Source organism: Gorilla gorilla, chromosome 3 (assembly GCF_029281585.2).
Source record: "Gorilla gorilla gorilla isolate KB3781 chromosome 3, NHGRI_mGorGor1-v2.1_pri, whole genome shotgun sequence".
In the NCBI taxonomy this organism is placed as follows: Eukaryota; Metazoa; Chordata; class Mammalia; order Primates; family Hominidae; genus Gorilla; species Gorilla gorilla.
Window position 1 is genome coordinate 48,770,946 of NC_073227.2, and position 23,752 is coordinate 48,794,697.

General features: G+C 41.1%; 1 protein-coding gene across 3 annotated transcripts in view; it reads left to right on the plus strand.

Annotated features, from left to right (window-relative positions):
* Positions 1-1,736: 1,736 nt before the first annotated feature.
* The window catches only part of NSUN7 (NOP2/Sun RNA methyltransferase family member 7), a 63,658-nt gene continuing 41,642 nt past the window's right edge, over positions 1,737-23,752 (plus strand). For 2 of the 3 annotated variants that reach the window (XM_055384851.2, XM_055384852.2), the window contains exons 1-4: positions 1,744-2,133; positions 2,448-2,836; positions 12,361-12,419; positions 13,093-13,223. In XM_055384851.2, the coding sequence (XP_055240826.1) occupies positions 2,539-2,836; positions 12,361-12,419; positions 13,093-13,223 (488 nt within the window). In that variant the 5' untranslated portion in view covers positions 1,744-2,133; positions 2,448-2,538. Of the gene's footprint in view, positions 2,134-2,447; positions 2,837-12,360; positions 12,420-13,092; positions 13,224-23,752 lie in introns of all 3 variants that reach the window. The other variant, XM_019025264.4, reaches the window with a different exon arrangement.

The window sequence follows — 23,752 nt, forward strand, 5'->3', positions numbered from 1 at the left end:
GTACACGAATCTTTATAATAAAAATGAAAAGGTGACAAAATACAAATATATCCAACTTTAATTTCTTGAGGGCAAGGTCTTTGATCATTTCTTTTTTTTTTTTTTTTTTTTTTTGAGACGGAGTCTGGCTCTGTCGCCCAGGCTGCAGTGCAGTGGCCCAATTTCGGCTCACTGCAACCTCCGCCTCTCAGGTTCATGCCATTCTCCGGCCTCAGCCTCCTGAGTAGCTGGGACTACAGGCGCCCGCCACCACGCCCGGCTAATTTTTTTGTATTTTTAGTAGAGACGGGGTTTCACCGTGTTAGCCAGGATGGTCTCGATCTCCTGACCTCGTGATCCGCCCGCCTCGACCTCCCAAAGTGCTGGGGTTACAGGCGTGAGCCACCGCGCCCGGTCAGGTGTCTGATCATTTCTATACGTTCATTATTTTACTTGTAGGGCTGAACACAATGCCAGGGACACAGCAAGAATTTAATATATACTTGTTAAACGAACGAATGAATGCATGTATACATAAAATGTTACGGAATGTTTAACGTATTCCGGGGATAATGAAAGTGGGTCAGGGTTAGAGTTCTGTACTGCTAATTTTTTCCCCATTATCCATTCTCTCCTTCTTCTACAGTAATAGTTCCCTTATTTTTAGCTGGACACATTTACCAGCCTCTTGGTTGCTGGGCATATGACTGAGTTCTGACCAATAAAATGTGAGCCAAAGTGATATGTGCACCTTTCAGGTCACTGAAAAATATGGGCTGCCCTCTCTTTCCCCTTCATCCTACTAACCACTGGCTGGAAATGGACATGACCTTAGCCTAAAGAAGGAAGGGCAAATCCCTAAGGAGGAAAGGCAGAGGTGGAATTAGGACCAGTTGTCTTTCAACTATACCAGAGTTTTTCAAACTGTGGTCTTTGGGCTGATTGCATCAGAATCGCCAGTTACCTGATAAAAATGCAAATTACTGGGTCTTAGCAACTCAAATCTCTGGGATGGGTTCCAAGGATTTTTTTTTAGCTGGAGCAGTGGTTCACGCCTGAAATCCCAGCACTTTAGGAGGCCGAGGCGGGAGGACTGCTTGAGCCCAGGAATTCGAGACCACCCTGGGCAACATAATGGGAACCCCGTCTCTGTTATTAAAAAAAATTATTACAGACGGCGCAGTGGCTCACGCATGTAATCCCAGCACGTTGGGAGGCCAAGGCCAGCAGATCACTTGACGTCAGGAGTTCGAGACCAACTTGACCAACATGGTGAAATCCTGTCTCTACTAAAAATACAAAAATTAGCAGGGCGTGGTGGTGGGCGCCTGTAGTCCCAGCTACTCGGGAGGCTGAGGCATGAGAATCACTTGAACCCGGGAGGAGGAGGCTGCAGTGAACCGAGATTGCGCCACTGCACTCCAGCCTGGGCGACAGAGCAAGACCATGTCTCAAAAAAAAAAATTATTACTATATTTTAAAAATATTTTAAAGAATGTGTAGTTTTAACAGGGACTTCAGGGACTTGTGAGTTAAAACCACGGAACTACGTCAGACTACCTCAAAAATATCCCCAAATGTTTATAAACAAAGCCAAGGGCACGCACTCAGGCCCGGTGAGGTCCAGGAACTGTGCAAGAGGCCTCTGGCTCGGAGGGGCTGAAACAGGTGTCCCCGCGCGCTGGGGGAAGTGCGACTCTCCCGGCAACAGGTAGCACCCGCCAAATCCCGCGGGAACGGCCCTCGCGCCGCGCCCCCTGCCCCACCTCCGCTCGCGGTTGCCATGGAGACCCGGTCCGGGAGCAGTCGACTGCCAGAGACTCGGGAGGCTGAGCTTTCCTCGGCCTGAGCCAGCCAGCCAGACCCCGGGCCCCGCGCTCACCCCTCTCCGCTGCCACGTCCGCGAAGGCCTCACGCGCGAGGCCAGGCGAGGCTCCGAGGCGCCCACCACTTCACGACACCGGAGCGAACCGGGCGCCAGAGGCTGCGACCCCCCTGCCCCGAATCCGGCCGGTGGGAGTGGCTGCATTTGAACCAAACGGCCTTCGCGGGCAGCAGCCGTCGCCCCGCAGTCCCGGGGCTCCCAAGGGCCTGTGACCGACGCCGCCCTCCGCGTCTTCGTCCCCGAAGCCCCGGGAACCATCCGCCCTCGGGGTAAGGGAGGAGTCGGGGGAGCCGGTGACTGGGCTGTGGGGACGCGGACGGGGCTCCGGGAGCAGCTCTGCCCCCAGACTGGCTTGAGGGAAGCCGCCGGTCTCCTTGGGGCGCTTCTCCCGCCGCCGCTGCACCCCTCCTCGCTTTTTTTTTTTTTTTTGAGCGTGTGGAAGTTCCGTGTGCGGCTTGTCCGGCTCGAAGTCTGGGACACTCAGATGGGCTCCCTCTTAGTCTTTAAGGCCACAACGAAGGGGGCCACCCACAGGGGTGCTGCAGAAAGAGTGATTTACTGCGATCACCTTCTCTCTTCACAGAGACCATGCTGCAGATGCGAGGAAAGCCGTTTCCTGGAACATCGGAATTCTAACCCCAGGGTGAAGGACTCACGACAGGCGAGGGGCAGACATGCTGAACTCCACGGGCGAACTGGAGTTTTCGAACGAAGAAGATCCCGAGATCATCTCCCAACTCACTTCCCTGCCTCTGTCCGATGGGAAAAGCTCAGCTGGTGTACCCGAAAAAACGGGCTATCCGGACTCTGTTTATGTCATGGCAGCCAACATTTTTCAGGGTATTCGAATCGAAAAGTCGGCACAGAAAGTCTTAATCAAGTATGGGAATGAACCCCTGCGGTCCTTGTCCGAGTCTGAGGATCAGTCCTTTCAGCGTTTGTCTTATGAGCTGGCTTTCAGTGCCCTGAAATGTGAGTTGTGCCAGTCTGGAAGATCAACACTAAAAGAAAATAATAGCTAGAGAATTTGGGGAATGCAGCCCTCCTCCTCCCTGCCCCTCATTCACACCAGGTTTTGGTTTTAGGCATGTGCATATCTTTGGTTAATTGCCAAGTGTCAAGGAATCAGGGTTCCCATGAAACTAGCTCTTCCAGCCCAGGATTGCAGATTTCCCCGTGCACTGTGTTTGTCCTTAGATCGGTGTAGTGCGCGGTCATTACATTGAACAAGGAAACAATTTATTCCAATGATCATTTCCCTCTCCCTGTATTTTTTTTTCCCTCCGTAGAGTTAGGGGTCTCGCTTTATTGTCCGGGCTGGTCTCAAACTCTGGACCTCAAGGAATCCTCCCGCTTCAGCTTCCCAAAGTGCTGGGATTACAGGCAGTGAGCCACCACGCCTGGCCTCCCTGTGTATTTCTTTACATTCCCTGTGTTTACCTTTTTTGGTATTTTAGTTTATGAGCTTTCACAAATATAAAACCAGTAAGGGAGGATGGGGAGAGGAACAGAGACGGAATAAAAAGAAAAGGTGCAAAATTTAAAAAATGAATATAAAAATTACACCAACCCCAATTAAGACTATCCCATTCATAGCCACTAGCTTTAATGGGAGGAGCCAAACTTTAGTAGAACTTCCCTTTCTAATTTGCCTTCAGGGTTTGAGACTCAAGGATGGTTAGTTATCAATCTGAGGCCAGGGGTGGTTGCTCAGGCCTGTAATCCCAGCACTTTTCGAAGCCAAGGTGGGAGGATTGATTGAGCTCAGGCGTTAAAGACCAGCCTGGGCATATAGTGAGATCTCCTCTCTACAAAAAAATTTAAAAATTAGCCCAGTATGGTGGCACATGTCTTTAGTCCCAGATACTTGGGAGGTTGAGGTGGGAGGATCGCTTGAGGCTGGGAGGCAAGAGGTTGCAGTGAGCCAGGATGGTGTCATTGCACTCTAACCTGGTGACAGAGCAAGACCATGTGGAATTGACACTAGGAAATGACCAAATATTGCTACTATGAGGAGAGCAGTCAAAAGGCTTGAAGTTGTTTGTTTTTGTACTAGCTGTGACTAAAAACTTTATGTTGGTTTGTAAACTGATTGAATGTAGTTCCAAAAAGAAGTTCCAGAAATGTTTAGAATATTAGCAGCATGGCCAAAATGATGAGCAGAAGCCTTCCTAAAGAGACACCTCAAAAAGGGCAACACTCTTTTGCATGATTTTCTTAGTACTTAATGAGTCTTGTACATCCTTGCTCGTAGGAGGCAGTTTATTACTCAGTTCAGCCAGATGCGGTGGCTTAGATTTGTAATCCCAGTACTTTTGGAGGTGGAGGTGGGAGGATTGCTTGACTTCAGGAGTTCAAGACAAACCTGGACAATATAGCGAGACCCCATCTCTATTTTTAGTTATATTTTCTATTTTTTTGAGATGGAGTCTCACTCTGTCGCCCAGGCTGAAGTGCAGTGGCACAATCTTGGCTCACTGCAAGCTCCGCCTCCTGGGTTCACGCCATTCTCCTGCCTCAGCCTCCTGAGTAGCTGGGACTACAGGCGCCCGCCACCATGCCTGGCTAATTTTTTGTGTTTTTAGTAGAGACGGGGTTTCACGGTGTTAGCCAGGATGGTCTCCATCTCCTGACTTTGTGATCCACCCACCTCAGCCTCCCAAAGTGCTGGGATTACAGGCGTGAGCCACTGCACCTGGCCCCCCATCTCTATTTTTTAAAATTAAAAAAAAAATGCTCAGTTGAATTAAAATGTCTCACTGATTATTTAGACAGGAATATATATTTTTGGTTGTCTGCAGAGATAATGTAGCTTAACTCTGAAGCCAGCAATTTGTCATGGAGAAAAATTTGTATGATGTGAAACAACTTATCTTTATTTTTTGTTTCTTTGTTTTCTCCTCAGTAATTTTTCTTTTCCTTTTAAGTCCATCTTAACCATTCTTCCTCCAGTTTAATCTCTGAGATTTTATTTCATCCCTCTTCTTCCCCTCTCCACTAACCAAAGTGTTGTATTTCATGCAATGAATCAAATGAACATTTTAATACTTTTTTTCTTGCAACAATGAAATGCAGACTGGGCAGCTGTGTTGATTAATTGGCATTTAATGTTAATGCTAGAATTTTATTCTAGGCAATTTGTTCTCCTAATAGAATATTGAGTATTACCTTTAGTACTCAATAAGAAAAGCCTGAATTATAATTCTATATAAAATTAATGCATTAACTAAATGATTGTATTACAGTGATATGTGTGATAGATTATTGTTTTTGTCCTCTCCCTCCTATTTTCTATTTTATGAAAGATCTTGTAATTATTTTATCTTTCTTTTTTTTTTTTAGACAGAGTCTCACTCTGTCACCCAGGCTGGAGTGCAATGGCACGATCTAGGCTCACTGCAACCTCCGCCACCCAGGTTCAAGCACTTCTCTGCCCCAGTCTCCCAAGTAGCTCCCAAGTGGCACCTGCCACCATGCCTGGCTAATTTTTTATTTTTAGTAGAGATGGGGCTTCACCATCTTGCCCAGGCTGGTCTTGAACTCCTGACCTCGTGATCCACCTGCCTTGGCCTCCCAAAGTGCTGTAATCTTTCTTAATGACACAGAAAATCCCATTCAAATAAATTGTCATAAACCTTTATGAAACTTCTTTTCTTGAAACGTTCATTTTTATAAGTTCAAATTATAAGGTAAGATGGTATTGTTTACTTGTTAAATATATTTTTTCTTATAATAATACATTGATATGGTTTGGCTGTGTCCCCACCCAAATCTCATCTTGAATTCCCATGTATTGTGAGAGGGACCTGGCGGGAGGTAATGGAATCATGGGGACAGGTCTTTCTTGTACTTGTTCTCATGATAGTTAATAAGTGTCATGAGATCTGATGGTTCTATAAGGGGGAGTTTCCCTGCACAAGCTCTCTTCCCTTGTCTGCCGCCATGTGAGATGTGCCTTTCACCTTCCGCCATGATTGTGAGGCCTCCCCAGCCATATGGAACTGTAAGTCCATTAAACCTCTGTCTTTTGTAAATTCCCCAGTCTCGGGTATATCTTTATCAGCAGTATAAAAACGGACTAATACAACAGTCTTGCTTTAAATTATCAGTAATTCTTGAATGTGCAAATAGAATAAAATCAGAATTTTATGTGGTGGGTTTTCCAAGATAATTAGGAGCCTGCTATTTTCCTTTTTTTTTTTTTTTTTTTTTTTTTTTGAGACAGAGTCTTGCTCTGTCGCCCATGCTGGAGTGCAGTCAATCGCGCAATCTTGGTTCACTGCAACCTCCGCCTCCCAGGTTCAAGCAATTCTCTGCCTTGGCCTCCCAAGTAGCTGGGATTACAGGCGTCTGCCACCATGCCCAGCTAATTTTTGTATTTTTAGTAGAGATGGGGGTTTCACCATGTTGGCCAGGCTGGTCTTGAACTCCTAACCTCAGATAATCTGCCCACGTTGGCCTCCCAAATTGCTGGGATTACAGGTGTGAGCCACTGCAACAAGCCATCTGCTATTTTACTTTTAAAATATTGGAGGCTCTTACGCATTTCACTTTTATCTTCTGTATTATCAGTGTTCTGTCAATACTTTCACATGTGATATTTTGTAAACTTACATCTGGCTTATACAGTATAAGTTCAAGGAATAATGATTCAAAAAAGAAAACTCAGAATTTCTTCCCTAAGATTTTATAGGAGCTGTAAAACTGCAAAGGTTATTGTGAAAATTAAAGAGAGCTTGAGTAATGGTCCCTTTTGTTTGTGAATTTGTGAACAGGTAATTAAATCACATTACCATAATATTTAAGGAAGTAGGAGAAGAAAAACAGTAACAGAAAATCTCTTAATTATACTAACATTAACTGTATTCCTTTGGTTGTGTCTTATGCTTTTCAGTTTTATTGTTTGTTTCTTTGTTGATATCCTTCATTGTATATAAGGTCTTTCAAGACAGGAAGTGTATTTATCTGATTAACCTTTTAAAGATTTAAAGGGCTCCGTAAAATGTTTTTTGAAATGAAGAGTGCCATTATTTCTGCTTTACCAAATAACCCCAAGGTCAATTTTCTGCTAACGAAGGTAGAATTACTAATGAAAAGTTGCCTATTCCTATTGAGAGTTTTGTCAAAGCAGTAGAGTACCAGTAGCCAATTAATTAATTAATTTATTGACAGAGCCTTGCTCTGTCGCCCAGACTGGAGTGCAGTGGTGCGATCTCGGCTCACTGCAACCTCTTTCTCCCAGGTTCAAGTGATTCTCCTGCCTCAGCCTCCCTAGTAGCTGGGACTACAGGCACATGCCATCACGCCCGGCTAATTTTTTGTATTTTTAGTAGAGACGGGGTTTCACCATGTTACCAGGATGGTGTCGATCTCCTGACCTTGTGGTCCGCCTGCCTTGGCCTCCCAAAATGCTGGGATTACAGGCGTGAGCCACCGTGCCTGGCCTAAAATTTTTTTTTTAAATAAAAACCTGGCAATTTTTTTTTAAAGAAATGAACAAACAACAAATTTAAAAAAAAAAATTGGAGAAAGAGATATCCCTGAAATTGCCGATCTTTTTCCTGGCTTCTTTCTCCACCTTCTCTAGGTTTATATTTTTGTTGCTGAACTTCGAATCCCAGGAACTGATTGTAGCATTAACCTGGTGATTTCAGAATCATATAATCTGTCAGTGAGAAACAGTAAATGCTTAACATATGGTTTGGTTATAGCTTTTGTGAATTAGTAACTGTAGTCAGGGGTTCCTAAGACCACCTCCAGATTCAATAATTTGCTACAAGGACTGGCAGAATTCAGCAAAGCTGTTACACTCATGGTTATAGTTTATTACAGTGAAAGGACAGATTAAAATCAGCAACAAGTAAAGGTACATAGGGCAGAGTCCAGGAGAGACTAGACGCAAGCTTCCTATTTTCCTTTCCCAGGGTGGTCTATGGAGAGCGCTTAATTCTCCCACCAATGATAAATAACAACATGAATGAAGCATTGTCAACTAGGGAAGTTCATCTGAGCCTTGCTGTTTGTTTAGCATTTTTATTGGGGGGTCAGTTTTGTAGACAAGGTGCAGTCGTGTGGCTGGCTGACCTTAGTTATTCAGTCTCTAGCTTCTTCAGAGACCAAGCTGATACTGCGTGGTCGAGGACCCCAGGAAAAAAAAAAAGTACCTTTATCAGACAAGATATTCCAAGAACTTAGAGGTTATCTCCTAGGAACCAGTCTAAGGCCAACCGTTTCTTTAGAATATCCAGAGTTTGGCCACCCAGGCCTGCTGAGCAGGAAGAGGGAGAGAGATGCCCCAGTTCCTTCTTCCAATTTCACCTGTCTGATAAACCCAATTTTTCTTTCATGGGGAGTAGTAAGAAAGGGTAGAGAGAGAGTTAAGGTGTTTCTCTAGGGTAAGGCCCTCCACATGGAAACATGTAAAATGGTGGTTAAGAGATCCCTGAAGCAGACTGAAGAGAAGCTTTAATTAGTGGGGAGAGGGAGAGATAACTGGAGTTATTGGGCTGAATTCTATAATAGGCACGCTTTGCAACTTTCAAGTAAGTCCTGATAACCTAAATTAGGCATTATCGGTGTGGTGTATTTGGTTACTCTGGTTTGTCATGAGAATAATAAGAGGAAGGCAGCATAATGTTGTGAAGTGCATGTACTTTGGTGCCAGACTGCCTGGGTTTGACTCCTTGATCTGCTACTTGCTCTGTGACTATGAACACATTACTTAACTGTGCTGTGCCCCATTTCATATGAAATAAAACAACCTAATTCATATGGTTGTTGTGGAGATTAAATGAATTAATATATGAAATGCACTTAGAACATTGTCAAGCACATAGAAAACATTATATACACAGTCCCCAATTTATGATGGGGGTCCTTATACTTTTTCCCCTTTACCATGATGTAAAAGCTATACACATTCAGTAGAAACCGTATTTTGAGTACCCATACAACCATTCTGTGTTTTACTTTCAGTATTTAATAAGTTACATACAAACAAACAAAAAAGGGCCAGGCGTGGTGCCTCACGCATGTAATCCCAGCACTTTGGGAGGCCAAGGTGGGTGGATCACAAGGTCAGGAGTTTGAGACCAGCCTGGCTAATATGGTGAAACCCTGTCTCTACTAAAAATACAAAAATTAGCCGGGCATGGTGGTGGGTGCCTGTAGTTCCAGCTACTCGGGAGGCTGAGGCAGGAGAATCGCTTGAACCTGGGAGGCAGAGGTTGCAGTGAGCCGAGATTGCACCACTGCACTCCAGCCTGGGCGACAGAGCGAGATTCCATCTCAATAAATAAATAAACAAATAAATAAACAAGTTACAGGAGATGGTCAGCACTTTTTTATAAAATAGGCTTTGTGTTGGATAATTTTGCCCAACTACAGGCCTATGTAAGTGTTCCGAATGTGTTTAAGATAGCCTAAGCTAAGCTATGATGTTTAGTAGGATAGATATATTACATGCATTTTTGATACACAATATTTTTAACTTATGATGGGTTTATCAGGATATAACCCCATGGTAAGGCAAGGAGCATCTGTATAAAGTATACAGTTATTCATGTTGATATTACTATGTGAAAAGGTAAAATTGTATATATATATATATATATATAAATTGTATATATATATAAATTGCATATATATACACATTGTGTATATATATACATTGTGTATATATAAACATTGTGTGTATATATATACATTGTGTATATATACACACATTGCGTGTGTGTATATATACATTGTGTGTGTGTATATATATACATTATGTGTGTGTGTGTATACACACACACACACACACACACATACATACACAAAAGTAATGCATTCTGCACAATATCAAAGGCATCCTAAAGGTGATATTGGTTTTGACAAGAGCCCTAGGGGGAGAAAATGCAATTATTGGGAAAAGGATGTTCTGTTCTCTTTTCATTCATCCTGCCTCTCCTATTCCTGTTTTTGTTTGTTTATTTGTTAGTTTGTTTGTTTGTTTTTGGGCAACGGAGTTTCACTCTTGTTGCCCAAGCCGGAGTGCAATGTCACGATCTCGGCTCACTGCAACCTCTGCCTCCCGGGTTCAAGAGATTCTCTTGCCTCAGCTTCCCGAGTAGGTGGGATTAGAGGTGCGCCACCACGCCTGGAAAATTTTTTGTATTTTTAGTAGAAACTGGGTTTCACCATGTTAGCCAGGCTGGCCTTGAACTCCTGACCTCAGGTGATCCACCTGTCTTGGCCTCCCAAAGTGCTAGGATTACAGGCATGAGTCACCACACCCGGCCAGCTTCTTCTATTTCTTAGGAGTCCAGTATCTCCACTGCTCAAAGAGGTCTGCCAAGTTAGAAGTCCTTCTTTCTAATACTGTACTTGTTGTGAAAAAAAAGTACAAAAAGTATGAAGTAGATGGGAATTGGTTTGAAAGTACTAAGGATGTGAAACTGTAAACTTCGTTTTCTTATAAGGATAATTACCTTGTGAAGTACAAGTACGTAATTGTGGCTAGAATGTGGATAATGAGTCCCAGAGGATTTCTATGGGAAAACTGGAGTCTGTGCTCCCAAATTAGTCACTTCTTTTTAGTTTTCCTATCTCCCAAATGAAATTTAGCCCAGGCATGGTGTCTCACGCCTGTAACCCCAACACTTGGGAAGCCAAAGTGGGCAGATCACTTGAGGCCAGGAGTTTGAGACCAACTTAGCCAACATGGCAAAAACCCATCTCTACAAAAAATACAAAGATAATATTTTAAAAAACAAAAAATAAAAATAAAAACAATAAAAAAGTAAAAAATACAAAAATTAGCCAGGTGTGGTGCCACACACCTGTAGTCCCAGCAACTTGGGAGACTGAGGCAGGAGGGTTGCTTGAGCCCAGGAGGTGGAGGTTGCAGTAAGCTGTGACAGCACCATTGCCCTCCAGCCTGGGTGACAGAGGAAGACTCTGTCTCAAAAAAAAAGAAAATTCATGAATTCAAATTCAAGGTATAAATTCAATTTATATCTTGGTTATAGTAGGCTTTCCATAAATATTGAATAAATTGAAGCTAGGCATGCCTACCTTTCTGTTCAACTGATTAAAGCATTTGTTATACGCCGGGCACGGTGGCTCACGCCTCTAATCCCAGCGCTTTGGGAGGTCAAGGTGGGCAGATCACCTGAGGTCAGGAGTTCCAGACCAGCCTGGTCAACATGGTGAAACCCTGTCTCTACTAAAAATACAAAAATTAGTTGTGATGCTGTGATGCACACCTGTAATCCCAGCTGCTTGGTAGGCTGAGACAGGAGAATCGTTTGAACCCGGGAGGTGGAGGTTGCAGTGAACCGAGATTGTGCCACTGCACTCCAGCCAGTGTGATAGAGTGAGACTCTGTCTCATAAATAAATAAATAAATAAAATAAAGCATTTGTTATATGATGTATATATAGTTTAAGTAGTCGTACCAAAAAGAACACTCGTGTTCCCTGTGGAAGTTTTTAAATATGTCCACTTGTTTCTACGTAACTGCCTTTGCAGTTATCATAACCTCTGCCTGGAATGCTGTCCCTTCCTAGATATGCACATGGCTAACTCCTTGTCATTTGGGTCTTAGATTAAATGTCATCACATCAATGTCTTCACTATTGAGTTTTACTAAATAGTTAAGAAACAATACCAATCTAACGCAAACTCTGAGAGAATAGAGGAAGAGAGAACAGTTTCCAAACATCAGCTGCAAAACTCCGATACCAACACTGACAAGGATATTACAAGAAAAGAAAATTATAGACCAACATCCCTCATGAACATGAACATAAAACAAAAATTCTAAATAAAACATTAGCAGCCGGGTATGGTGGTTCATGCTTGTAATCCCAGCACTTTGGGAGGCCTAGGCGGGCAGATCACCTAAGGTCAGGAATTCGAGACCAGCCTGGCCAACAGGGTGAAACCCCATTTCTACAAAAAATACAAAAATTAGCCAGGTGTGGTGGTGCATACCTGTAGTCCTAGCTACGCTGGAGGCTGAGGCAGAATTGCTTGAACCTGGGAGGCAGACGTTGCGGTGAGCTGAGATCGCACCATTGTACTCCAGCCTAGATGACAGAGCAAGACTCTGTCTCAAAAACAAACAAAACCAAAAAAATTAGCAAATCAAATACAGCAATACATAAAAAGAATAAGAAAACTATTGCTCAACATTATTAATTAGATCCTCTTTAATGTTTTTCAAAGGCCATACATTAAAGATTGGAATCCTTTTATTACTGCTTTGACTATTCAGATAATGCTTCTTTAACTGTGATTCCATGCGGACCCTAGGTCATAAGGGTCCAGCATTCATAAAGATTATAAATATTTCATCATGTCATTGTAATTTAAGTCATTATCCAGAATTGAGGTGTATTTTAGATATGAAAGTAAATGTATTTTATGGCATTATTACAGTGTATTTTGATTCCAGAGTTTTCATTTTCCACTTTGTATTTTCAGTAACAGGCCTTTCCCTTGTTTTGCAGATCAAGATATTTTGGAAACTATATTGATAGACAGCCGTATCTTCCCAAGTACCACAATAGTAAGTAGATAAGTTTTAGAATTACATCGTTTCATGATCTTTTTAAAAAAAGAAAGTGTTTAAAAGCCTTTAGATTTAAATAGTTTGAGGCCAGGCGTGGTGGCTCACACCTGTAATCCCAGCACTTTGGGAGGCCAAGGCGGGCAGATCATCTGAGGTCGGGAGTTCAAGACCAGCCTGACCAACATGGAGAAACCCTGTCTCTACTAAAAATACAAAATCAGCTGGGTGTGGTGGCACATGCCTGTAATCCCAGCTACTTGGGAGGCTGAAGCAGGAGAATTGCTTGAAAACCCAGGAGGCAGAGGTTGCAGTGAGCTGAGATTGCGCCATTGCACTCCAGCCTAGACAACAAGAGTGAAACTTCGTCTCAAAAAAAAAAAAAAAAGATTTAAATAGTTTGCTGAATATTGAAACCTCTTAAATATATATTCCTTTCAACTTCTAATATCATTCATTTTGGTGAACATACCAAAAACTGTCTCTTTTGAAAGGGTTTTTTTTTTTTTCTGGATTTTTTCTATTTTGAAGACCTTCCCAATCCAATCAGACTATGTAAAAATAGTCATATTCCTGCTCTGTTATGAAAAATAATGGAATGGAAAGGAATGGAAAATATTGCTGGTTAGATATTGTTTATATACTTTTCTTTATATATGTTTTCCCTTGATAGCCAGATCATTTGAGCAGTCTTATTATTGTGATGCTATATGATTTCCAAGATCGAAAATTTCAAACTCGTGTCCTTTCTGATAATGAAGAGCCCATATCAGAAGTTCAAGAAGTAGAGAACCTTCTTAACAGGTAATCGTAAAAGTGAAAAGAATGTTTTACATGAAACCTACATTGGTATTGTTATTGGTAAAATTACATACAGTATAATGTGTAGATAAGAGTTAAATTTTATAGAGAAAAATATAAAAATTCATAAAATTCTTGAATTTCTTTACAAACAGTCTTGAACAGGTTAAGAATTTTGTTTGAAATCAATTTGTTTTTCAAAGCTTGAATTACAAGATCCAGTGTGTAAGCATGTGAGAAATCATTAAAAATTCTCAATATTTTTTAGCACATAAATTAAACTGTATTTGAAACAGCTAATTGCTTAGTTCACTTTATTTATAGCTTTGTAAAACAAAGAAAACCTCTAACATGAATCAAATGAGAAAATTCCAACAGTAGACAAGAATCAACTATTTTCCCAAAGTAAAGAAAAAAAATTCTACTTAAGAACAAACTAACATCTTAAATTTGTTTTCTTTTTATCCTAAATATCAGTAGAAGTCTACCATGAGAATAAGAAGTTTCTACCTCAAAGGGTAGATGGGACAGTGGATTAAATTAATGCATGTAAAATGCTCAGTTAGAACCAGACATAAAGTAAATTGGTCAGTAAATGTTAAGTGTTACTGTTTGCTGTGGTTTGAATGTGTCCCCCAGAATTCATGTATTGGAAACTTAATCCTCAGTATGACAATTTTGGGAGTTGGGGCCTAATGAGAAGTGTTTAGGTCATGAAGATTTCACCCTCATGAATAGATTAATGCTATTATAAAAAGGGCTTGTGAGATGGGTTTGCTCTCTTGTGCTTTTGCCCTTCTGTGTTCCACCATTTGATGATGCAGGAAGAAGGCCCTCACCAAATGCCAGCACCTTGATTTTGGACTTCTCAGCCTCCAGAACTGTGAGAAAATAAACTTCTGTTCTTTATAAATTAGCTGGTCTCAGGTATTTTGTTATAGCAGTGCAAAATGAACTAAGATACTGTTGATTCCAGCTTTTAGTTCTATGTTGTTGAACTTTAATAGAAAGTACAATGTAGCAACAACAACAATCTTGTAGGAAGATTTTGGCTTAGTGAATAATCTGATTGTTACTGTCAACAATTGTCAGTATGATGTCTGATTTTTATAGGAAATTTAAGCAGTTTTATTTAAATTATTGAAGGCTGAGACCAGAAGATTCAGGTAATAGTAATGATAATAATAGCTTACATTTATTGAGCACTTAATATGTGTTAGCCACTGTTCTGAGAAGCTCTTTACGTAACAATTCCTTGCATTGGTTACTGTTACCAACCTGTAATTTTACACATGGAAAAAATGAGGAACAGACAAGTTAAAGCAGGCGTCCCCAACCCCAGGGCTGCAGACCAGTACCTGTCTGTGGCTTGTTAGGAACTGGGCAGCACAGCACGAGGTGAGCAGCAGGTGAATGACAATGACCACCTGAGCTCTACCTTCTGTCAGATTAGCAGCAGCATTAGATTCTCATAGGAGTGTGAACCTGATTGTGAACTGCACATGTGAGGGATCTAGGTTGCATGCTCCTTGTGAGAATCTAAGGATTCATCTAATTAGATGATCCTTATGAGATCATCTAATGCTTGATGATCTGAGGTGGAACAGTTTCATCCTGAAACCATTCCCTCCACCTTCCCCCAGTTCATGGAAAAATTGTCTTCCACGAAACTGGTCCCTGGTATCAAAAAGGTTCGAGACTGCTGAGTTAAAGGGACTGTTTAATGCCACAGAACTGGAAAGGGGAGTAGCCAGAATTCACACTCAGGAGTGACTCCAGAGTCCAAACTTCAACCATTTATATGCTAGCATTCCTTCCACTTAGCATAGTGAGGCTTGGCTGAGGTACTCTGGAAGTTTAGAACATAGTCATATCTCATGTCAGTGTCATAGCCATGAGAAATCACAGGATGGAGAAGAGCAAAAGCAATCAGATGTATGTACTCTCTGTGTTAAATAAGTAAGGATCTTGCGCCTGTTTACTTTGCGTCTGGGGGAAACCTTACCTTATTGCTAGTACCAGTATTAGGCAGCCTGACTCCCAGGATGGGCATTCAGAGGAAACTTGGTGGAGCAATATGCTATGGGACAGGCTCTGAGTTTCAGTTTCCTTGTGCTTCTCCTAGTTTCTGTTTGACATAGTCAGGATTTAGGGGACTTTCATGTCTGAACTTAGTCTCAGAGGGGCTGATGAGAGCTGGGGTTATGCTGAGTCAACCAAGAAACCCACAGGGCTCTAACCAAGTAAGAAAGATCACACTGTGGTTTCATCAGAAGTAGACTTTAGCTGAGGATGCTGGTAAGGAAAGTAGGAGTAGGACAAGCAAAGGGCCTGGTTTAAGAGGTCAGAGGAACCAGAAGATATTAATGTCTAAGGATTCCTGATTCCCCAGATTTTCCCCATTCCCATAATTCACATCATGCTACTACCTGCCTTAACACATATTCTGGTTACATTGTTGTCAGTGCAGTTGTTTTTTCCCATACCCAAACCAATAGAATTTTATGCATTGCAAATCTTATTGCTAGGAATTAATTTAGGAGTCTTATTCCTAATCAGTCACATTGTACTCAATTCACATTATACTCAATTCATAATATACTATAGGAGAAATGCCTATGTTTAGTGATTGAATTGTGGAGAAGAATAGTAGCACATTGCTGAGAAAATACATGTACAAAGATGCCACAGTATTTTACTCAAGAGTCTTCTTTGTTTTTTTTAATTTTTTTTAATTATTTTATTTTATTATTATACTTTAAGTTTTAGGGTACATGTGCACAATGTGCAGGTTAGTTACATATGTATACACGTGCCATGCTGGTGTGCTGCACCCATTAACTCGTCATTTAGCATTAGGTATATCTCCTAATGCTATCCCTCCCCCCTCCCCCCACCCCACAACAGTCCCCAGAGTGTGATGTTCCCCTTCCTGTGTCCATGTGCGTTCTCATTGTTCAATTCCCACCTATGAGTGAGAACATGTGGTGTTTGGTTTTTTGTCCTTGCAATAGTTTACTGAGAATGATGATTTCCAATTTCATCCATGTCCCTACAAAGGACACGAACTCATCATTTTTGATGGCTGCATAGTATTCCATGGTGTATATGTGCCACATTTTCTTAATCCAGCCTATCATTGTTGGACATTTGGGTTGGTTCCAAGTCTTTGCTATTGTGAATAGTGCTGCAATAAACATATGTGTGCATGTGTCTTTATAACAGCATGATTTATAGTCCTTTGGGTATATACCCAGTAATGGGATGGCTGGGTCAAATGGTATTTCTAGTTCTAGATCCCTGAGGAATCGCCACACTGACTTCCACAATGGTTGAACTAGTTTACAGTCCCACCAACAGTGTAAAAGTGTTCCTATTTCTCCACATCCTCTCCAGCACCTGTTGTTTCCTGACTTTTTAATGATTGCCATTCTAACTGGTGTGAGATGGTATCTCATTATGGTTTTGATTTGCATTTCTCTGATGGCCAGTGATGATGAGCATTTTCTCATGTGTCTTTTGGCTGCATAAATGTCTTCTTTTGAGAAGTGTCTGTTCATATCCTTCACCCACTTTTTGATGGGGTTGTTTGTTTTTTTCTTGTAAATTTGTTTGAGTTCATTGTAGATTCTGGATATTAGCCCTTTGTCAGATGAGTAGGTTGTGAAAATTTTCTGCCATTTTGTAGGTTGCCTGTTCACTCTGATGATGTTTTCTTTTGCTGTGCAGAAGCTCTTTAGTTTAATTAGATCCCATTTGTCAATTTTGGCTTTTGTTGCCATTGCTTTTGGTGTTTTAGACATGAAGTCCTTGCCCATGCCTATGTCCTGAATGGTAATCCCTAGGTTTTCTTCTAGGGTTTTTATGGTTTTAGGTCTAACGTTTAAGTCTTTAATCCATCTTGAATTGATTTTTGTATAAGGTGTAAGGAAGGGATCCAGCTTCAGCTTTCTACATATGGCTAGCCAATTTTCCCAGCACCATTTATTAAATAGGGAATCCTTTCCCCATTGCTTGTTTTTCTCAGGTTTGTCAAAGATCAGATAGTTGTAGATATGTGGCGTTATTTCTGAGGGCTCTGTTCTGTTCCATTGATCTATATCTCTGTTTTGGTACCAGTACCATGCTGTTTTGGTTACTGTAGCCTTGTAATATAGTTTGAAGTCAGGTAGCATGATGCCTCCAGCTTTGTTCTTTTGGCTTAGGATTGACTTGGCGATGCAGGCTCTTTTTTGGTTCCATATGAACTTTAAAGTAGTTTTTTCCAATTCTGTGAAGAAAGTCATTGGTAGCTTGATGGGGAGGGCATTGAATCTATAAATTACCTTGGGTAGTATGGCCATTTTCACGATATTGATTCTTTCTACCCATGAGCATGGAATGTTCTTCCATTTCTTTGTATCCTCTTTTATTTCATTGAGCAGTGGTTTGTAGTTCTCCTTGAAGAGGTCCTTCACGTCCCTTGTAAGTTGGATTCCTAGGTATTTTATTCTCTTTGAAGCAATTGTGAATGGGAGTTCACTCATGATTTGGCTTTCTGTTTGTCTGTTATCGGTGTATAAGAATGCTTGTGATTTTTGTACATTGATTTTGTATCCTGAGACTCTGCTGAAGTTGCTTATCAGCTTAAGGAGATTTTGGGCTGAGACAATGGGGTTTCCTAGATATAAAATCATGCCATCTGCAAACAGGGACAATTTGACTTCCTCTTTTCCTAATTGAATACACTTTATTTCCTTCTCCTGTCTAATTGCCCTGGCCAGAACTTCCAATACTATGTTGAATAGGAGTGGTAAGAGAGGGCACCCCTGTCTTGTGCCAGTTTTCAAAGGGAATGCTTCCAGTTTTTGCCCATTCAGTATGATATTGGCTGTGGGTTTGTCATAGATAGCTCTTATTATTTTGAGATACGTCCCATCAATACCTAATTTATTGAGAGTTTTTAGCATGAAGGGTTGTTGAATTTTGTCAAAGGCCTTTTCTGCATCTATTGAGATAATCATGTGGTTTTTGTCTTTGGTTCTGTTTATATGCTGGATTACATTTATTGATTTGCGTATATTGAACGAGCCTTGCATCCCAGGGATGAAGCCCACTTGATCATAGTGGATAAGCTTTTTGATGTGCTGCTGGATTCGGTTTGCCAGTATTTTATTGAGGATTTTTGCATCAATGTTCATCAAGGATATTGGTCTAAAATTCTCTTTTTTGGCTGTGTCTCTGCCTGGCTTTGGTATCAGGATGATGCTGGCCTCATAAAATGAGTTAGGGAGGATTCCCTCTTTTTCTATTGTTTGGAATAGTTTCAGAAGGAATGGTACCAGTTCCTCCTTGTACCTCTGGTAGAATTCGGCTGTGAATCCATCTGGTCCTGGACTCTTTTTGGTTGGTAAGCTATTGATTATTGCCACAATTTCAGATCCTGTTATTGGTCTATTCAGAGATTCAACTTCCTGGTTTAGTCTTGGGAGAGTGTATGTGTCGAGGAATTTATCCATTTCTTCTAGATTTTCTAGTTTATTTGCGTAGAGATGTTTGTAGTATTCTCTGATGGTAGTTTGTATTTCTGTGGGATCGGTGGTGATATCCCCTTTATCATTTTTTATTGCGTCTATTTGATTCTTCTCTCTTTTTTTCTTTATTAGTCTTGCTAGCAGTCTATCAATTTTGTTGATCCTTTCAAAAAACCAGCTCCTGGATTCACTAATTTTTTGAAGGGTTTTTTGTGTCTCTATTTCCTTCAGTTCTGCTCTGATTTTAGTTATTTCTTGCCTTCTGCTAGCTTTTGAATGTGTTTGCTCTTGTTTTTCTAGTTCTTTTAATTGTGATGTTAGGGTGTCAATTTTGGATCTTTCCTTCTTTCTCTTGTGGGCATTTAGTGCTATAAATTTCCCTCTACACACTGCTTTGAATGTGTCCCAGAGATTCTGGTATGTTGTGTCTTTGTTCTCGTTGGTTTCAAAGAACGTCTTTATTTCTGCCTTAATTTCGTTATGTACCCAGTAGTCATTCAGGAGTAGGTTGTTCAGTTTCCATGTAGTTGAGTGGTTTTGAGTGAGTTTCTTAATCCTGAGTTCTAGTTTGATTGCACTGTGGACTGAGAGACAGTTTGTTATAATTTCTGTTCTTTTACATTTGCTGAGGAGAGCTTTACTTCCAACTATGTGGTCAATTTTGGAATAGGTGTGGTGTGGTGCTGAAAAAAGTGTATATTCTGTTGACTTGGGGTGGAGAGTTCTGTAGATGTCTGTTAGGTCCGCTTGGTGCAGAGCTGTTACTCAAGAGTCTTCTTAGCTTTCAAGTAATTGAAGCCATCTTCACTTAGCTTGAGCAAAAATGGAAAAGAAAGATACTGGGATATCTCATACAACTCAAGGACTCAGGAAGAGAATGAAATCAGGAACTGGAAAGATGTTAGGACTTTAATTTGTTTTATCTCTTTATCTTTTTATCTCTGCTTCTCTCGTAGTATCTGCTTCATTTTTTTCCTCTGCACATCTGCCTACTGGGCTTTTCTAGTCTGCATGGAGAAGGCCCTACTGTTGTACCCCAGTACCCAAGCTTATGTTACAGTTGTATGCTAGTTTCTTCACTGAGACTAACTTATTATCTTACCTCCCATTTCTAAATTCCTGTGAGAGGAAATTCGATTGCCTCAGTGCAGGTCAGGTGCAGTCTCTCGAGCCAATTCCCTGTAGCCAATGAAGTGGTATTCTAAACCACAGAAAGACAGCTGGAAGCCAACTCTATCTGTCTTCTAGGGCTTGAGACTGTAGTTCCCAAGGAAGTTCAGTCACTGTAAGCTCAAAGTATACCTTAGCATATATCTACTTAGAGGATAAAGACTAATTCTTTTTTTTTTTTTTTTTTTGAGACGGACTCTTGCTCTGTCACCCATGCTGGAGTGCAATGCCACAATCTCGGCTCACTGCAACCTCCACCTCCTGGGCTCAAGCAGTTCTCCTGCCTCAGCCTCCCGAGTAGCTGGGATTACAGGCGTGCGCCATTATGCCTGTGTTTTTGTAGAGATGGGGTTTCAGCATGTTGGCCAGGCTGGTCTCAAACTCCTGACCGCAGGTGATCCTCCCGCCTCGGCCTCCTAGAGTGCTGGGATTACAAGTGTGAGCTGCCGTGCTCGGCCAGATAAAGACTAACTCTAAGAGGTTATAGAAGAAGAAGTAATTAGCAAGAAGCTGAATGAGAATGATTTTCTCCTTGTAAAAGTGGTTTGACCTTTGTTGTTGTTCCTCCTGGGAATCCTTGTGTTTTTTCACTCTTATACCCCTATGCACCAACATGTATCTTTTTCTTCACTTATTCATGGGTTTAGACATGTAATCCAAGATGTTACCTATTATCATTTTTTTTTTTTACATATGAAAGATCTTTAAGAACCCATTCTTTGTATAAAATGTAACTGTCTTTTTAATACTGTGTGACCAGGTTAAAAAAAGAGAGACCACAACCCCTTGTTTCTCACTCCCCATGCCTTTCCACCAGCCCAATAATCTATTTGTGTTAAATTATTTGTTGGACTGTTGTGAGGCAGCAATTGGAAAATAAGCAGTGAAAAAGTAGAGAAAGGAGGGGAAAGACTTAGTCAGTTCTTCTTCCAAACCACCCCAAAACCGTTTATTCTGATGTTTTCCACCTCACAGCTAAGGCATCACCATCTACCTAGACATCATCCTTGATTCTTCTTTCCTCCCCTCCCCTGCACTCAATCTGTGTCTAATGCATCAAGTCCTGTAACTCCAATTCAAAAACATACACTGAGCCTGTGCGCTTCTTTCCATTTCCACTACTACCATCCAAATCTATGCCACCATAATCTATCACTTGGACTACCATGATAGCTTCCTTAGATACATTTCCCTGGCCTATAACTCTCACTTTCCTGCAATCAATTCCACATGGCAGGTAGAGTGATATTTTCAAAATGTAATTGTATGGTCATGATAGAATATCTTGGATCAGACTTCCCCTTCTACTGTAAACAACTAGAAAACTGGCCAAAATATATCATAGGACGTAAAGGTTTTGGACATTAGACAAGAAGCAGCACAGAAACTTGATCCCTGAAAGAACAAAACAAATGAGGTGAGCCCTAGAATAGTCCTGGCTTTATGCCTGGAAGAATTCTCAAACTGCAATGCAGGAAGTAGAAAATAGCAGTCTTGCTGAGTTAAGAAAACAGAGAACAGTTTTAGAAGACTGAAGTGATTGTTTTTCTTCTTTATTGTATTAAGTGGCCAGGTGATTTACATTGACTGGTTTATGAATGTTAAACCAGCCATGCATTTTTGGGATAAGGCACATTTGCTCAGATATATTCTTTTTCTTATCTTCCCCAGTTTCTCTTATTCCCCATAATACTCCAGAATTTCTAATTGCCAAAATGCCCTTTAAATACTTGTTCATGGGTTTTATCTCTCACATTCTCTCCGCTCCTTCTTCAGAAACTCTTCACCTGTTTCACTTACCTAGTAAAGAGTCTGAAGCAGATGTCTGATTTTACATTTTTCTGGAAAATTCAAGCAGTTCATTGAAGATTATCTTTTGGCATTAAGAAAATGCAATCAAGGTCAGGCGTGGTGGCTCACGCCTGTAATCCCAGCACTTTGGGAGGCCGAGGCGGGTGGATCACCTGAGGTCGGGAGTTCGAGACCAGCCTGGACCAACATGGAGAAGCCCCATCTCTACTAAAAATACAAAATTAGTCAGGCGTGGTGGTGCATGCCTGTAACCCCACCTACTTGGGAGGATGAGGCAGGAGAATCACTTGAACCCGGGAGGCAGAGGTTGCAGTGAGCCAAGATCATGCCACTGCACTGCAGCCTAGATAACAAGAGGGAAACTCCATCTCAAAAAAAAAAAAAAAAAAGAAAAAGAAATTGCAATCAAGTGTCACTTAATGATGGGGATACATTCTGAGAAATGTGTCGTTAGGTGATTTCTTCTGATGGGAACATCGTAGAACATACTTACACAAATCTAGATGGTATAGCCTACTGCACACCTATCCTATATGGTATAATCTAGTGCTCCTAGGCTACAAACCTGCACAGCATGTTATGTACTGAATACTGTAGGCAATTATAACACTATGGCAAGTATTTGTGTATCTAAACCTATTTAAATATAGCAAAGGTACTACCATAGTAAACTTTTATGGGACCACCATCATAAACAGAGTTCATCACTGACCTAAATGTCATTATGCAGCAGATGACTTTATTCAATTTATATTTAAAGAGAACCACAGTTCTGATATGTTAGACATTAGTAATGCCATTCAAAAACTTGAGTCAAAAACTACATAAATATTTCTGAAAATTTAAAAAATGTAAATGTATATTACAAAAAGCCAAAAGAAGTAGTAAAAAGCCAAAAAAGAGTAATATCAATTTCATTAAAAAATAAACTGAGGTGGCTGGGCGCGGTGGCTCACACCTGTAATCCCGGCACTTTGGGAGGCCAAGGCGGGCGGATCATGAGGTCAAGAGATCGAGACCATCTTGGCCAACATAGTGAAACCCCATCTCTACTAAAAATACAAAAATTAGCCAGGCGTGGTGGTGTGTGCCTGTAGTCCCAGCTACTTGGGAGGCTGAGGCAGGAGAATCTCTTGAACCCAGGAGGCGGAGTTTGCAGTAAGCCGAGATTGCACCACTGCACTCCAGCCTGGTGACAGAGCAAGACTCTGTCTCAAAAAATAAAAAATAATAAACTGCGGAAAAATGGCATATTAGTTAAGATGCTTTTTTGCAACTGACAGATTCTGCAAAAGAGGGACTTTAAGATCATTTATGGAAGAATTGAACATGAGGCTACAGGAAGGGCGGTGATGTAGTGATGCTTCTGCTAACTAGAGCCTGTGACTCCAAAATCATCAGGACTCTAGTCTCTGCTTCTCTGTGCCTCCATTCTCTTATCATTCTATATTTCCAGGATAAGAAGCTTGGCTGCCAACAACTCCCTAACATGGGAGCTACATTTTATAGTACCAAACACTGGAAAACTGGCTTGACTCTCTCTTCCTACCTCCAAAAAATCTCTTTCTCTCTTTCTCTTCTCTCTCATGCACGCCAGTTGGGCTTGAACTCTGCAATCAAACTACCTGAATTCAGATAATTGAGAGAGAGAATATGGAAGAGAGAGAAAGAGGAGATGTGACATGGCATACCATAGGAGTGGCAAATAGTTCAGCACATGACTGATGATAGATTTATGGATGAGAGTGACGGGAATTGAGACAGGAAGAGTTGGTTCAGGTTGAACTATTAAGATCCTAGAATATCCTCATGAGGAGTTTAGATTCTGTCCTGTGGCTGGTGGATTTCATCTAAAATTTAAGCTTATATAAATATATATTTATAAGTATATATAATTATATATATAAATTATATATATATAAATATATATTATATAATTATATTATTAATATTTAATATCATAAAGCAAGCTCTGACTGTGTGTGTAACTGGGATGATGGTAAAAAAGATAATCAGGCAGCTCTCTGTGATAACATA